Source organism: Phaenicophaeus curvirostris, chromosome Z (genome assembly GCF_032191515.1).
Source record: "Phaenicophaeus curvirostris isolate KB17595 chromosome Z, BPBGC_Pcur_1.0, whole genome shotgun sequence".
Classification (NCBI taxonomy): domain Eukaryota; kingdom Metazoa; phylum Chordata; class Aves; order Cuculiformes; family Cuculidae; genus Phaenicophaeus; species Phaenicophaeus curvirostris.
In genome coordinates this window covers 52,085,280-52,102,328 of record NC_091431.1, presented here as the reverse complement: position 1 = coordinate 52,102,328, position 17,049 = coordinate 52,085,280, and the positions used below count along the sequence as shown (strand labels likewise).

Below are 17,049 nucleotides of genomic sequence, written 5' to 3'. Positions count from 1 at the left end.
GTGGTTTGACCTAAAGTAGAATCAGTTTTCTAACTTCAGCAAAGTCTCATCTAAATAACTTTATTTTCTGAAAGTTAGGTGCATGTCTTTCAGGCAGTGTTTCTCTTCAGAAGTGATAACATGGGGCACCAGTATACAGGAAGTCCAATCTTACATTTTTTTCCTATAGTAACCAAGGCCATCCTTGAGCTGGTGGAATGCCGCAAGCCAGAGATGAACAAGGGTCATATCTGCAGAGAGAGGTAGTCAGGACAGGTGATCCCAAACTGACCAACGGAGTACTCCATTCCATTCCATATATATCATAGTTGGTATAAAACTGAGACATCACAAGGGTCTCAGTCCCTACTCTGCTGACCAATGTCCAGAGGAGACCTTGTCTGTCTGTTTGCCTCATTCCGGATCCGTGCATTTCTGAACCCACTTCTTGTGTCCAGCTCTTCCCTGTAGCTGACCCCTTCCCTGACTTGCTCTGCAGCATGTGTGGGTGACTATAAATAGTAAATGAGGGGTGGGGGTGTGATTTCATAAATTTGTATATAGTTGATTATTTCCTTATTATTTCATTATTACTACTGTCTTATTTAAACTGTTCTAGTTTAGTTTCTAACCGACAAGTAACTTCCCTCTCATTTCTCTTTCCATAGAAGTGGGGAGCCCAATTGCTTGGTTTTAGGTGCTGAAATTGGCCAGGCTAGGGCTAAACCACGATAATCTCAATTTTTCTGATAGCTCTTGCATGGAGGGTGGTGCTGCTCATTTGCCTCGGCAGGAGAATAATATAATATGACATCTGGTGAAATTTGTTTTCCAAACTTCTTGGCTTATTTTTTAATATGTAAGAATACTGCCATTTTCCAAGCTCTTGCCCCATTACCCTGTAGCTTCTTTTACTATAAGATAAACCAAGTTACACCACCTTGCACATGCCTAACTAACACAGTAAATTACTGGCTAGTCTTTAGTTGTTAAGAGAGAGCGCAATCAACAGGCTTGTCCCCAGTTAGGGAAAACTGTAATCTAAATATTGTATTTCTTATTATAAATGTAGCTTATCAGTACTACATAACTAGAGGGAAAAAAAAACATAAAAAGAATCTTTTGAAAGACCCAGGTCACTGCATTTACAGATCTTGGCTTGCATGAAAAACTGAGTTGGTGGTTCAATTTTTACAGAGTTGCACAGAGGTACTACAACTTTAACGGTCTACTTTTAAACAGTTAGGAAGAAGTGTTTTAAAACATAAAGCAGTAATTTAAGGTGTGAGATATTTAACACCTTCGGTGATGTAATGCAAGCTTGTTAAAAGGTTAAGCCACGCATAGTTTTATGCCTCACATCCAGCTCACTTGACAAGTTTACCAAGTTTGAACACGTATGTCCCTTCTTAGTTACTCTACATTGGGCAAGTTTTAAATTTTCTAGACAAAGAGATACCCAGCACGTTTTTGATAAAAGGGCAGCTCTCCCCTCTACCCAAATTCCTCCAGGGCTTGTAGAGCATTTTTGAATCCAGACATCAACTTGTACTAAAAACTTGTGCTTTCATTTTATGCAATGCAGGTCAAGGTGGATGTTTGACTGAGACCAAGCCTACCACCTTAAAAGAGGGAGGGCAATGAGGGGAGCAAATGTATGGAGGGAGAACACATTAGTGGATTGCTGAACTTGGATTAAAATGGAAAGACTCTTCAAATTGCAGAAGGAAGCTGTTTTAAGTAGTAAGCCAAAATCTTTCATAGACTTGATAATGATGAAGCGTGTAGTAAGCAACCTCACAGCAGGCAAACACTTTACATTTTCTATAACTTCTAAGTTGTAAAACTTGATATAAATTAGAACTCAAGGAGAGATAATGTTTGCTATTTTACACTGTTTTAGGGGTTTTCACAATCTCATTAGAGACGGTTATAGAAGAAAGTTTCACCTCTACACAGACACAGCGCAGAAGACTCAAAGTTTATGATTCACAACAGGGGCCTTAACTTTACAGAACATTTCCTTTTCTACTTAATCACAGGAAATATTTTAAATATGCAGTACAAAATAACATAAACTGGAAAAATAAATTGTATTTTCCATATATAAACTTTATTCCACTAAAAAACCCAAAAAACCTGAAATTAGAAATTAAAATATGAATTTGTCATCAATGCTAAGTACAATTTTAATAATGAACTGGTCTTCAATAACAGGTAAATATGAGCAGCATAAATTGTGCTACAGCAGGTCTAAAACAGGGTTCACAATTGCTTTCTTAGAAAAGCTAAAACTGTCGACATTACTTATTTAAATTTGGTTTACAGTAGCCGGTCAAGTTACAAATATTTACAACAATATTGAAACAGAAGCCCAGGTTGTTTGTTTTTTGGTTTTGTTTTGCCTTTTGTTTTCCCCAAAGCAGATGTCACTACTACTTCATATATGTAAAAGGAAGCACTAAAAAGCACCTTGCCTACTCTGTGTGAATATGAAGTGTTTGTGTATATGTAACTTGCCCCTTTATTTCATTCTTTGTAGTAGATTTGTTGCTTGAATGTTCCAGTTTAGATTACAGTTCTTGGTATCCAGAACACCACCAACCATAATCCAGCTTAATTTCATAAATCATTGCTTGTTGTTCCATTTAAAAGGGAAATAAAACTGGAAAGTGCCAAGTTCAGCAGAAGTGCTTACTGCAATTAAGCAAATGGAATTCATGGGCTGTCTGTTCATCAAGAAGTGGGTATAGTGCACAATGCCTTAGGCATATAGTCAGACTTGCACACTGTTTAGCTCTGCATGTCTTTATTTCACGGTGTCTAAATTAATGATTACATAGATTATGGAAACCACATAAATCCCTTACAATGGATTCACTCTTGTGGTTTAATGTTTGAGTTTCTTCTAGAAGTCAGCTACACAAGCATTTTCAAAAAACATATCTTTGAACTAACAGCTGTATTAACAAATGTTGGTAATAAAATATGAAGTCTTTCCTACAAACATTTCCTTAACAAAAGTTTACAAAGAAAAACATGTCATAAAAAAAATGGGGTAACTGATTCTTGATTTTGATACTGTCTGTATTTCAGCAGGATCCAATAAGAAGAAAGTCAAAGAAGTTGGTTATCTTTTCTGCATGATTTTTCTTAAAGGTAATAAACAGTTCAGGTCTTTCTGGTCTCGTAATACCTGCCAAGACTGGGGAAAAAAAGGACAATGATTTAAAAAGTCTAAATATCTTTGCTGTTTATACTTAAATACCATTGAAGGCTGTAAGCCTCACGTATCTACAAAAATAAGGTTGATATTTTTCCCCTTCCTGAAATGGCAGGGGTTTTGGTTTTGTTTTAAGAAAAGAAAAAGTACAAAAGATACACAAAATACAACAGACTATTAAGGAAGGTACAGGCTTTCAAGAACAGAGTAGATTTGTGGAGGCTGAGATGTTAAACAATATTTAGGCATTACACTGATAATCTGACTGCAAAATAACTGTCTCGAATTCACGTGTCAAAGTTCTTGATACAAGATATTATACTCTGACCACTGCAGATATTAATCGTGTGTTTAAAATACATTATTTCAGTTTTCTTCTGTATTCTAGTGTGAATTCCCGGCCACATCTGTCAGGCTGTGAAACTGTAAAAAAGTGCAGTCACCCTCCTGCCTTTACACAGAATTCACTTAAACCACAATATGCAAGGAAAACCAGAGGAAGAATCATCTCTCAAAAGCAATGAGACAAATAGATTCCTTAGGCTTCTTAAAAGAAAGTGTAAGACATTTATAAGTACTTGCAGTTTTCAGCAACTGTCATTCTTTATGGTTTCTAGTAAAGAAGAAACTTTTTCAAGGCCTTAACACTCCAACAGGTAGGCTTTCAGACAGCTAGGACCAATTGACTGCTTTTTCATTTTTCACAAAACCATACAGATTTGAAACCAATTTTTTAACTGAAAACTCTAAAAAGAGAAGTTCATTCTGATTTCACTGAACAGCAAGAATCCAAACTAATTGTAAACCACTGCTTTAGCAGACTGATAAAATCAAATATTGTATGCAAAACCACGAGAGTAGTTCTGCGTTTTGTATGCTAACATGGTTAAATAGGAGAAGCCTGACATTTCTGAACAGAAACACAAAGCAAAGAAGTTATCCTTCTCTGACTAAGGCAGCATCTTATTACAAGTATCTGCCATTGACTTCCTTTTTGGTGGAGAAGTACTCAAGATATTTAAGGACTTGATTAACTGGAGTAAGCAGGAGCCTCCAATGATAATGTAACATAGAACTCTAGTTAAAGCTGGAAGACAGTTCTGCACAATAATCCCTAATCATAGCTATGTTATGAATAGTCAGAGATCTCAGAAAATTAGAATCTGAACTGCAATTTCAAATGCAGTGTCTATGATAGGAGCAAGCATAAGAGTTAGTAGCACAGATTTTTAGAAAAAAGGATGTTTAACCAAGGCCTAAATCTTTGCTTGCTTCAAAGTGTCCATGACTCCTCCATGGACTTCGAACAGTGAAGGCTCCAGTTTGAACTACTTGTGTTCTAAAATTATGACTGTCGTCTCTCTAAAGAAAAGCATCAACTCAATTCAGTTGCCAGAAACAGCAGAAAACCATTGGTGGTGATATTTATGACAAAGAGATAGTAAGATGTATAAAACATTGCTTTCTAACAGTCAATTTCATGTAGGAAGAAATAATGAATGAAGATAAAGTTGTAATTCTAAACACTGACTATCACTATAATTTCATAAACACAAGAAAATCTAAGACAAAGGGTTTACTATTTTACATACCCATTTCATTTTAAGCCTGCTGCTTCATGGTAGACATTAATAAATACTCTTACTACATAGTTTTCCACAAAATTTTTTAAAAATACACTTTGATTGCTTATTTAGTACAAAGCACAAAAAATATTCATAACAAACAAACAGGCAGATTCAATGACTAGCATCTGTAGAACTTCCTTGAAAACCAAAGTGACTGGTAAAATTAAATGAGATGTACTTTTTACCTTCAGAAATTCACTTTTGATAATATCAAACTTCTGCTTTTCATGTACAGCTCTAGCAGTGTTTGTCCTATCAAAGGGCTCTGCAAGATCAAACACAAACATTAAAAGTGTTAAACAAACCTAGAGCTAGGCTGTCTTCACCGTGCAAATAATCAGACAAAACCCAGAAGAGTCAACATATCATTGCTCCCCAAGAGTGTTTTCAGTGGCTGATTCTACTTTCTTTCTCAATCTTTATTTCTACATAACATTCACCCAAAAAAGTGCCCTAAAACTTGGATGGTATGTAATACATAAAGTCCGATTATTAAATCTATTGAAGCACACTATAATTGCACTGAATTTACACATCAGTAGCTATTTGTTACTGTTTAAGTCTGTGATGACATATCAGAATATGATTTTGCACATTGAAATGTTTTAAAATGCACTACATATATGCCTCAACTGTTCACTGTAGATTCATCTCATTCAACAGCTTCTCAGTGATATACAAGAAAATATTTACTCTAACTTTTTAGATAAGATGTATCACCTGCTTTAAAAACATATTTTCTCAGTTCATACCTATTCTACATTATCTATTAATAAGTGAAAAAGTTGGGGCCTCTACCTTCTATACCTTCTAACAGACTACAAAATTATGTGATGTTCCCCTCCTCCCTCTTTTTTTTTTTTTTTTTGCTAACATAATTAATATTTCGGAACTCTTCCCTCACACCCATCCCTTATTTTTAATTGAAGGATTAAAAAGTACTCCTTGCTACTTGTTTGGGTTGCCAACATTAAAGTAGTAGATACCAAAAAAATTATAATGCAGAGACTACATTACAAAGCACTAAAAGATAGATTTTAGTCTTTTTTTGGCTTACTAGAGAACTGCTTAAGTAAAATGCTATATTTCAGACTTGAAAAATGTATGAAAGTCCTTTATGTCCACAGAACTCCAGAAGTATTTGCTAGATCAGGTGCTTTGTTTAGTTGGTTATGAATTGCTTTCACTCAGATAGGGATTTAAAGTAAAATGAAGTGTTAAAGAGGCATCAGATCAGCTTACGCCATCATTATGGAGACTGGGACTTCAAATTTGGAATATGCTCCATGGCACTGGGATTTTATTTCTGCAAGCTATTTATATTCACAAAGAAATTGTTTCATGCAATAAATGTTGTATTTAGCAGGTTTTTAAAAGGTTTCTCTTCAAACTACCTATAAAGTTTTCGGTGGACATTCACAGGCAGATTAATTTTACTTTAGGATATATGATTCATTTAGATTGGAATAAAAAAACAGCTTTGAAATAAAAAGGTACATAGTCCTCTAAAGTCAGTCACATACCTTGACATAGTGACCTCCTGCAACTAAGAATTCCATGTCCCTTACCATATGAAGGAGAAGAGCATTTCTTTTGTGTGATTTAAGCATGTTAACAGTTTCTTGAATGCCAAGACCTTTATGTACTTCACGTTGAATCAAGATTAATTTTTTTGAAGCAACAAGAGCAAAGCTGTACAATCTTCTGAAACTGCCAGTAGGGAACAAAAGTACTCTACTCCAAAACCTGACTCACATCTTCCCTTTATTCTTCCTACATATTTACTGACTGTCAGAAGACAAACTCATTCCCTGGAGCACAGCAAGAAATATTTTGCAATCAGCTACTATTTACACCACTGCATTTTCTAACCATCACGACAGTGATAGTCCATCATAAGTTATTTTGTTCACACACAGATGAGAATATTCAAAGAAAAAGAGTAATACAATTTCAACAGAGATGCTTGACGGAAGTACTAAAGGGGATCATCTTTCCAAGTGAAAATACAAGAAATCATAAAACTTCAGAACTGCTGCAAAACAAACCTCAAGGAATTATTTGTAGAAACATTTCTAACATGAAAGGTTTAAAAGTAAAGGCATGAATCAGGTGCAGCTTAGATGGCTTCTCATCCAGTTTCCCTAAATGACTATCAATGTAATTGTCTCACAAAATTGTCATGTTTCTAGCTTTTTGAAACTGTGTCTTTTTCAAAAGCACAGTGTATGATATTATTGGATATAGACAAGATTTAATCTGAAACCAGAATAGTTGCTAGCAATTTAGAGTTTCTGACAATGAACGTTCACAAAGATTCAGAAACATTAGCTAACAGCAGTATTCTCTGTATCCCCATAATGGTAAATGGCCTGCCAGATTTTAAACTGCCCAGAAAGAGCATATCTACTATATCTATTTCTCTAACAGCAGAAATAAGTAAGAATCAGTCTTAAGGCAAACAAGACAAAATACAATTTTTCTTCGAGCAAGCCTAAACAGAGTGCTACATAGAACTATGGCAACTTTCAGGCACAGCATACAGTAACTTGTGTAATCGATCAACAGATATATTTAAATTATTAAAAAATATATGCAATAATACAAATTAGTGGAAGTCTAAGCCGTTAGCTGGAAAATCTGACAAAGACTTGGAAACCAGAATATGTTGACATGTTTAGCCAGTTTTTAAAAGCTTCTTGTCAAAGTACACAGAAGTTTATCTATGTTCTTTGTTAGAATACTTCAGCTTAACAGCGGCTGTAAACATGAAGCCTACTTTGAGTTACAATAGGAAATATAATTTCCCCCTTCCAATTCAGAAGTAAAAACTGGGTATGGCAGGCTAAGACTCGCTGTTCATAAAGTTGTGGAGAACAGGAAGGAATCAGATGTGTCACCTAAGATAATTCTGCTTTGTTTTAATAGCGCTAATGCAAGATGAAATCTTAAGGAAAAGTTGTATATAATCACGCCCACTTAATACAAATTCTAAAATGCCTCCTTTATACTAATATTCTGGTTTCCAATCTGACAGAAAGAAAACCTAATTATTCAACCACTTCGTAATATCATAAAAAAACCTGAGAGCTTGAAACAGCGCCCCCCCAACACAGTAGGATCAGCATCATGTGACAGCAGCAGACACAGCTGCCCTGCATTCCCATCTCCCACATTCAGACCAGAACCCTGGCAATATATGCACTGCACTATCCCAAATCACTTCAGCTGTGCGGATACTCCACTCTCACATTTCTCAAGTCTGACACTGCAGAGACAAGCATACATTAGCCTTTCAGTGTGTCTGCCCCTCCTCTATGACTGGTGGCTGATTTTTCCCCCACAAAATCAAATAACAGGAATCCCATAAAGTGGCTTCACACGGTCATCCATGTTATTATGGCCAAGTTGGTGAGCTCTGGGCCACAGAATTACTACCTTCACCAGTAGTAATGGTTCTCTGCATAGAGCAGCACAAACGGTTGGACTTGACGATCCAAGAGGTCTTTTCCAACCTAGTAATTCTATGACAAATGCAGGAAATCACGTATGCACACACACGGGTGCAGTCCCACACCTGGCAATCTTGAGAAATCCTGTCCAGCCACACGGCTTGTGTCTTATGCCCCTCCTCCCCCAGCAAGATTTCCCCACTCTCTAACAACCTTTTCAATAACATTTGGCTCCTGCTCAAGTTCTATTCCTCTTTTATCCTAAAGCTTTGGCCCTAGATATTCTAATAGCCTCCATTTATTCACAGCTGGGGCCGAGGCCACCTCTCCCATTTCAAACCTTCTCTCTTCAACCCTGTGCCCTAAACCTGATTAGGCTCCCATTCTACCTTGGTTCCTTATCCAGGCTCCCTTGCATAAACAATTCCCTTTCACTTGCTGCACTGATTCTCACTCCTCTTTCTTATCTCTTTACGTTGACCATTTCCAACTACACAGCACCTCTCAGTTCCCTCCCTGTTTCTCTTCTCATTCTCCCAACATTTCAGTCCTTCTCTTGGTCTGCTATCTTCTTTCCCTCATCCAAGCTTCATCTCTTGCACACTATCCGTTGGTCTTCTCCATGTGGATTCCCCAGGGCAGCTGAAAAGCATTTAAGTGCATACGAAGTAGGTTCCCTGTATAGTGCTACTTCCCAGTTCAGCTTGCAGCAAGAAGGCTGAGACCTGCAACTCCAAAAGCTAGCCTGTGTTTAACCTCCAGTTCTGGAGGGCATCATACTGTCTCTGCAGAAACCGTACATTCACAAATATAGCAGCCACAAGGGGAGTGGCACATACATAATCTAGTCATGGGTAGGACATGGGATGCCAGAGCACTTCTACAAAGAGTACTCTTCGAGAATAATCTGAATATGTGCCTGCTGTGTTTTTCAGAAGCCCAGTCTTGACAAAAATGAATATTTTTGCAGAGCAGGAAAACACACACTACTGCCATAAAGTTTGTTCCTTGTCGCTGTTCCAAAAGTAACAGGGCAATGACTGCTCTTGAAGAAAAGGTCAGGAGAACTATTTTTAAACACTACAGAACTTAAAGCTTCCTTCTCAAATGTTTTTGGCAAGATGGTTTCCAGAACTACTTACATTGGTTAAACTTAACTTTCTACATAAATATATTACACCTGTGCATTATTAAAACAAAACCAAGGCAAAGTCTAATTGACAGATTTATGTCTCTAGTTCCTTAATACTTAAAAATGAAAATGCAGCTTTACATTTTACCTTCTACACAAATAAATTTGTTCCTCCATTCAATGCCATCAGGTCTTGGAATAGCTTTGGCCTCACGAACTGAAATCATTTGATGGCTCCAACTGGGGAAAAGGAAAACAATTTGCAGAACTTTTAACTCTTCACTCTAAATTAATAGTTTCAGTTTACATTAAAAACTGTCAAATTGCTATATCATTAGCCTGGATAACACTTTATAATAATGAGTAATTGAGTTTAGCAGTCTAATCTTCATAATCCATTATACAAAAGTAAGGAATGATGGGGTAGGAAACAAGAAAAATCTTCCACAAACAGAAGTTTATTTACAAAAACATCTGCAAAACAGAACATCACAGGTATCTGTGAATAACATAAGACCATAATTCTGTAACAACAGAATTATTTAAAAAAACAATGTCAACTTGAATATGGACACCTACATATGACCAGTAGGTCGAGGGAGGTGGTTCTGTCCCTCTACTCTGCTCTTGTGAGGCCTCACGTGGAGTATTACATTAAATTTTGGGGCCTCCAACACAAAGACATGGACCTGTTGCGAGTGAGTCCAGAGCAGAGCCACAAAAATCAGGGACTGGAGCACTTCCCCTGTGAGGACCAGCTGAGAGAGCTGGGCTTGTTTAGCATAGAGAAGAGAAGGCTCTGAGACCTTTCAGTAGCCTTTCACTACATAAAGGGGGACTAAAGAAAAGATGGGGAGAGACCCTTAATCAGGGAGCGCAGTGACAGGATGAATCGGAATGGTTTTAAACTGAAAGAGGGGAGATTTAGATATTAGGAAGAACTTTTTTACTATGAGGGTGGGGAGGCACTGGGACACGTGGCCCAGAGAAGTTGTGGATGCCCCGTCTCTGGAGATGTTCAAGGCCAGGCTGGATAAGGCTTAGAGCAACCTAATTGAGTGGAAGGTGTCTCTGCCCACGGCAGAAGGGTTAGAAGTAGACTATCTTTAAAGTCGTTCTAAACCATTCTATGATTCTACAATTTATTTCTAAGTTTAAGAGGAATTACAGCCTCAGATCTATCTATCTTTCCGATTTTTTTTGTGGGGAGAAAAGGAACGTAAGGAGTTTAAGTACAGGTGAAGCCACATACTACATTTCATTAAAAAGAATACTAGACAGTATGAAGACATATGAAAACAGCTTGCTTAGAACCCAGCATTACTGGTGCAAGGAATCAATAATGAGAAAGCACTAACACTTTGTATATGCTGAATTTTAGATCTCCTACACGCGTAACAACAGAGCAACAACTCAAATATGCATTTGAAGATATTCTACCATTTTCTACACAGAATTAACAATAATAAAACCACAAGAAACAATCACACAGAAACAGCAACAGCAGGCAGTTTACAGGGAAATTATTACAATGTGCCAAGCATCTTTATGATCTTTATGACACTTGGCACAACAATATGCCAAGCATAATGGAAGTGAAAGCAACCACTTGCAGTTTTATGCGCTTATCAACCCAGCCAGCTTTCAGCTGTTCTTAACTAAACCAGGGAACTACCATTCAACTACCACCAACAATTCACCATCATATCCCCTGGTTAAATGGGGCTTAGAAACAGCTGGGTGGCATGCTGCTAGCTGTACTGGTGGTATGCACACCTGGTGTGATCTCCTGACTGAATGAATCTTTTGACAAAATGCAAAGAAAGAGGAGTTTGGCTGGGTGCAACGACCTGCAGTAAAGTCAGTGAGTATCTGTAAGTATCAACTGTAAATCAAAACAGTCTATAATTCATCAGCTAAATTTGGAAGAACTCTTGTGCTCCCCAGTCCATAGATCTGCTGCCATGACTTCATTGAGTCAGTGGTAATAAGATGGTTTACACCAGCTAAAAATCTGTGCCTGTAATTCTACAAATTACCTTGGATACAATTCATGATTAAAACTACTTACCAAAGTGAGGTGTTAGAATAACTGTACTTCATAGAACAGGGCCTGCTTCAAAAAAGGTGCAGGACATAGCACATGAAGCATAGTTTAAGATACCTCTGATTACTTATTCTCCCACTGCTGAGTATATTTAGAGTTCTCTTGATGCATTCTTTAAAAAGATATTACAGGTGATGATGATTTCTAACATTCAACACAGACTAAAGCTTTTATTCTAACCCATCACCCTCCCTCTCCTTAATTCCTAGACCACTTTAGCAAGCATTAGAGAGATTATGAAGCACCAAATACTTTCCTACCAAGCCTTTTTAATAAACTACCATCAACACAACCTTAAGAATTCAGACTAATTGTCAAAAACGCAAACCACAAAAAGGGCAGAGAAAAACCATGCAAAAGATCAAAGAAGCTGAGACTGCAAGATTGCAGCTCCAGAACACTGGTCATAAGTAGAAGAACTTGACAGTTCAACTTTTCTGCTTTTTCTCAAGCCTTATTGAAAAATCAGAGATCTAGAACAGCGGCGTAGGGGGAGGAGAGTCAGAAAACAAAGAATTTTATCTGTTTCTTTAAACTACACAACACTGTTTCATTTCAAACATGCAGTTCTTCTCTCCACCTCTTTTTCTCTGGGCTATACTTGACTTGATTCCTCAGCAAAAAATAAATGCATTTCTAATACACCAGTTTATCAAAAAAGCAACAAAAAGGTGACATTTCTAGCTATTTAAGCAGCTTTTTTTTTAAACTTAAAAAAAACTTACTTTATGTAATAGTCTCACTAAACCTTCACTAACCCTGCCTTGGTACCATAATCAAACCGAATTAGAATTGAATTACTAGTAGCAAGCGACTTGTGTATCAATTTTAAGGACTGGCTTGCACACAAAAACCTTCATTACTACCAACAGGAAGCAAATATTCACCACATACACATCTTCAATCCATATGCTAACAATAATCAGTTAAGCAGCTATTTTAATTATCAGTTATTTCTAGTGTCACTGCCCACATTAGGTATGTGCTCCTCATGAAGGCAGCAAGAATTTGAAAGAAAAAGACTAACATTTCCAGGTGTGTGTATGAATTCACTACAAATAGATTAAAAAGCTTATCTTCCCCAGACCACTCTTAAAAGTCAAAGCCAGGTTCATAGACACTAAGATGGGTACAAGTTGCAAACATATTGAATTAAATACGCTATTAAAAAGTTATCCCCTTATTACCTAATCAATTCTACCCTGAATAAATCCATGAGCAACTGTATTTCTTTTTCTTCTTGTCACAATAATATCACCAATATTTTATCATGTCCACCAAATAAAATTTAATCAGTGAATGATTTTAAAAAACTGCTATTTAATTTGAAACAATAAATTTAGCAGAAGTACAATCCCAAAGGACAGTCTTGTAAGTTCCCTAGTAGTAACTTCAGGGTCATAAGGCCTTGCTTCAAGGTTTCACTATGTAAACAGGCAGCCAACTGAAAACCTGCTGCCTTCACTCACAACTGCAGAAATGAAATCAGACACTCTGTCTCCAGAGGGCCTGCTAAACACAGACCAGTTTCCAAAATACTTTCTTTTAAGAACACCTCCATACATTTTGTACTTGGTCACACTCACTGCATGTTCAACAGACCTTTGATAGCTTGAAAAATTTAAAGATAAAATGGAATTATAAGCATAATTTTAGCTATCTAGTAAAATTATGCAGACTTGAACATTTATGGCAACCTATATTAATTTATACAATCTTCTTATACAATTTATTTATACAAGTATGTCAGCAAATAAAGCTTTGCCATATGCAGTATGTACATTCAATATATACAGGGATTTTCAAATCACATTTCTGTTAAGTTATGAAAGGAGGTTAAAAATTACTGCTTAGAGACACACCAGAAATCCCAGAGTAGGAATGTGGAACATGTGCTTTATGTATACATGATAATCAGCAATTTTCTGAAAGAGCTGATAAGCTAAACAAACAAAGCAGGTTAAAAGCATAAGGCAAAGCCCCACAGCACACAGAAATAAACTTACTCATGGCTGCATGGCATGCAAGGTTCCTATCTCTTCCTGTGTGTTTGCTACTGTTTCTTCCTTCGTGCCCTACTCTTTGGGCCCTTCCTGCCCATAAATATTACTCACTACATCAAGTAAAATAAAACACAAATTTTAACTGAAATACCTACTGGCCTTTGCTAGACTGAGGGGAAAGTTTAAAACAATGTACCTCCATCTTCCCTTCATCTTACTGACCAAGTCATGCAAAATAGTGCATCAGTTAAGCATTACAGGCAGGTGGCGTCAACAACTTATTCCGTCCAAAATTATCTTCACACATGACCTGATTATTTTTGACTGCATGCTGTTCTTTCAGCAAAACAGATCCTGTGTATTAAACCTGGTAGTGTTGTGTCCTACTCCACAGACAGGAATCTAAAATTTTTTTATGAAAATTGTGCTAGCATTCTCTTTGGTAATCTTTTCATCAAACATATTACAGTACAACAGTGAAAGTTCACTGGCACAGTACAGGTAATTTAAATGTGACCTAACTAAATAGTCACCACATCTGAAATGTAATCTCAAAATTTCTGTACATAAAAACACGCACATGTGTTTTACAGGGAAACCAACTCTGAAAAAAAATACTAATTACAGCAATGAAAATATTCAACACATTCAAAAATAAAATACTATTTCTTCCAAGAAAGGGAAGCCTAACAGAGCCCTGTGTTGTGTGTATTTAACTCTTATCCTCATTCCCACCCATTATATTGTTTCCACCAGTAACCTCAAAACAAAGATAACAGATGCTGTGGATAGCATGACGTACTTGTTCTCATCAGCTGGCTATCACACACACAAAAATGTTTAAACACTATGCTCACCTTGTACCCAGCATGGGTATTAAATTGTGTTTCTCTTCAACAGCTTATCACTAGTTTCCACAAAACTATACAGAATTTTAGTATGATCAAGACAAATTTCCCGCTCCTTTTGAAGAGGATATACGGCTGTCAGGGATACGTAAATCAAGTAAACGACACACCTGACTAAGTTTTATTTCTGTAGCAGAAAGAGTTAATACAGTTGGCTGCAGTAGGTGCATCGCTTCTTGATACCACTTCTCAGCTATGTAGCATTTTCAACATACGAATTCTAATGAAAACCTTTTACAAGTTTGTTTTGGTTTGGGATTTTTTTTGAACACAATATCACCAGTCAGCTGTTTAAATACTTAACAAGTACTTAACACTGGAAAAATAAGATAGATATTCTGGGTTTGTTTATTTTTAAATCAATTCTTCTCTTGACATCAATAACTATCCTATCTCAGTTGTCCACTTTTTCCGGCTTTGCTTTTGCAATAAGCTTCCCTGTGTCTCTAATTAAATTTAGGTAACATTTCTTCCTCATTTCTGATCATAACAAAAATTAATATTCAGGGATTACCACCAATTCAAGTACTGGTATTGTAGCATTGTCAGTCTTCATACTTATTATATCCTGCATATCTAACAGGAAGGGAAAAAAAAAGCCTTCCTGGACCATCCACTGACTTATGTGGAAATCCACCCTTGAATACGTTCACTAACACTCTAACTAGAAAAGTCAAATTAGGTATTTTTCCTGCATTTAGAAAATACCGTCTCTGCTAGTTTGCACGGCAAACCAGAAACTTCATCCTTACTGGAAAAGGTATTTACTTTCATATATTAGAAGATTAACACCTTATTATACAGACAAGTAATAAAGGATGCATCCAGTGTCCCACAGAAATTAGGAACTTGCGGATATTCTCCAGCAGTGTCTTCTAATTTACCTGTTTAGCAAACAGCACCTTGCTAGCTGAAAAGACAGGTTCTCAGGAGAAACATTTATGACAAAAGACTGTTCCCTTATCTGCACGGATCACTGAAGGAAAATCGTTCATGTGAGAATTACTCAGAATCAGGCTCAAGCATGCAAAAAGTTCAATTAGTTCATTAACTGCCACAGGCCAGATGGATATAGCTGACGTATTCCACATGTGGTGCACACCCCAGTGATGTTTTCTTATAAGGACTTAATGATTCTTCATTTCTTACATTGAAATAAAATAAAAACACTTCAAAAATCCTAATGGTTACATATTTTGCTCTCCATCCATTTCCTAGAAGCTGGAAGTGATGCACACATACAAAACATAAAGACTTATGAACCAAGTGCCTCAGAAAAAAGTTATTATTGAAATACAACTGTCTGATATTTTATACAGACAAGCACTTTTTCTAAGAAATTCCTGAGTGACAATTTGGCAAAATGTTTGCAATCTACAGATTTCTTAGATGCCCTCACAACTTCAGCTTCTCCTCTTCTACAAGAAAGTCCAGGTGCCAAAATTACACTTTGATTCTAACAAACCAACAAGGTTAGTGGACTGGCTACATATGGGAGAATTCTTTACTAGGTGCGGCCAGTATTGATGAATATTATAGTCAAAGTACAGAATCAGCTGGTCAGTTATTCCCACTGACTCGGCATGACAGAAGAAAAGCACAGCTATTGAGGTCCAAATAATTCATATCACAATCCATTCCTTAAACTACAACTAAAAATAATACATTTTTCTCACACATGGATAGGCAGTTTTAGAATAGTGTAATTTAACAAAACCAAGCTATTTTTACAGGGCAAAGTTCTCTAACTTCTCGCAGCTACCTTACAGGACACGATGCTTAGCTAAGCAAAAGATGTCAGAAGCTTTTTCAGAATTCCTACTGTCATTTGGTCTTTTAACCTATTCCTCTGTTAGTTACAACTCCTGCATTACTGCTATACTTTCCCTTCAAGGATTATGAAGTGCTGACATACTGCATAGAAGGAATCAAAGTTTTGTTCTAAAACACTGATATGAACTTATTACTTACTCAAATTCAGTGGCATAATATTTGAAGAAGCCTATTAACAAATCCCCAAGGCTTGATCCATTTTTTGAGAGGTAAGGAGGAATGGTACGTGGAGCTTGATGAACAAGATGCAACTGCATGGTAGGATCAAAAGATTCCTGTCAAAACAAAATCAGAGAGCATGTATACACACACACAGAGAGCCTTCATCTAAGTGCACAGATCTTTCACCACAAAAAAGCTGCCTATCATTTGCTTATTAGAAGTTGAAGGACAACTTACAAGCTTGTGCTCCTTGTTTGGATACTAGTTATACACCCTGAACACAAGTAAAATCACCTTGCACCCCAGTGACCGAGACCATCCCTTGCCTTCTACTTGCCAAAGAATTCTAACATGGGAAGATCTCTGAACTGGACCTGAATTTACATGGTAGGAAAACCACATAAGCAGAAGCTGAGTAAGGGGAACTGCACTGAGCTGGCTGCAGTTGAATGTACTAGGAAGGTGAAGCTAATGCACTTACGACGAAGTTCCTATAACTGCTGTACACAAGCAATCCAAAAAAAAAGGTCTGACTTGTTTTTTCCACAGCAGAGTTGCAACTGCACGTGAGACCCTCTGGCTCTAATATGAACCTGCATCCTCCCATATAATGAGTTCAAAG

The 17,049-nt window shown here is 36.9% G+C and overlaps 1 protein-coding gene across 5 annotated transcripts in view; it reads right to left on the bottom strand.

The window, feature by feature from the left end:
• TENT2 (terminal nucleotidyltransferase 2) overlaps window positions 1–17,049 on the bottom strand; it is a 49,193-nt gene that overhangs the window by 1,813 nt on the left and 30,331 nt on the right. For 2 of the 5 annotated variants that reach the window (XM_069880733.1, XM_069880735.1), the window contains exons 12-15: window positions 16,404–16,540; window positions 9,563–9,654; window positions 5,016–5,095; window positions 1,199–3,184 (exon numbers count right to left, since the gene is read on the bottom strand). In XM_069880733.1, the coding sequence (XP_069736834.1) occupies window positions 3,110–3,184; window positions 5,016–5,095; window positions 9,563–9,654; window positions 16,404–16,540 (384 nt within the window). In that variant the 3' untranslated portion in view covers window positions 1,199–3,109. Of the gene's footprint in view, window positions 1–1,198; window positions 3,185–5,015; window positions 5,096–9,562; window positions 9,655–16,403; window positions 16,541–17,049 lie in introns of those variants that run through there. The other 3 variants (XM_069880732.1, XM_069880734.1, XR_011339422.1) reach the window with 2 other exon arrangements.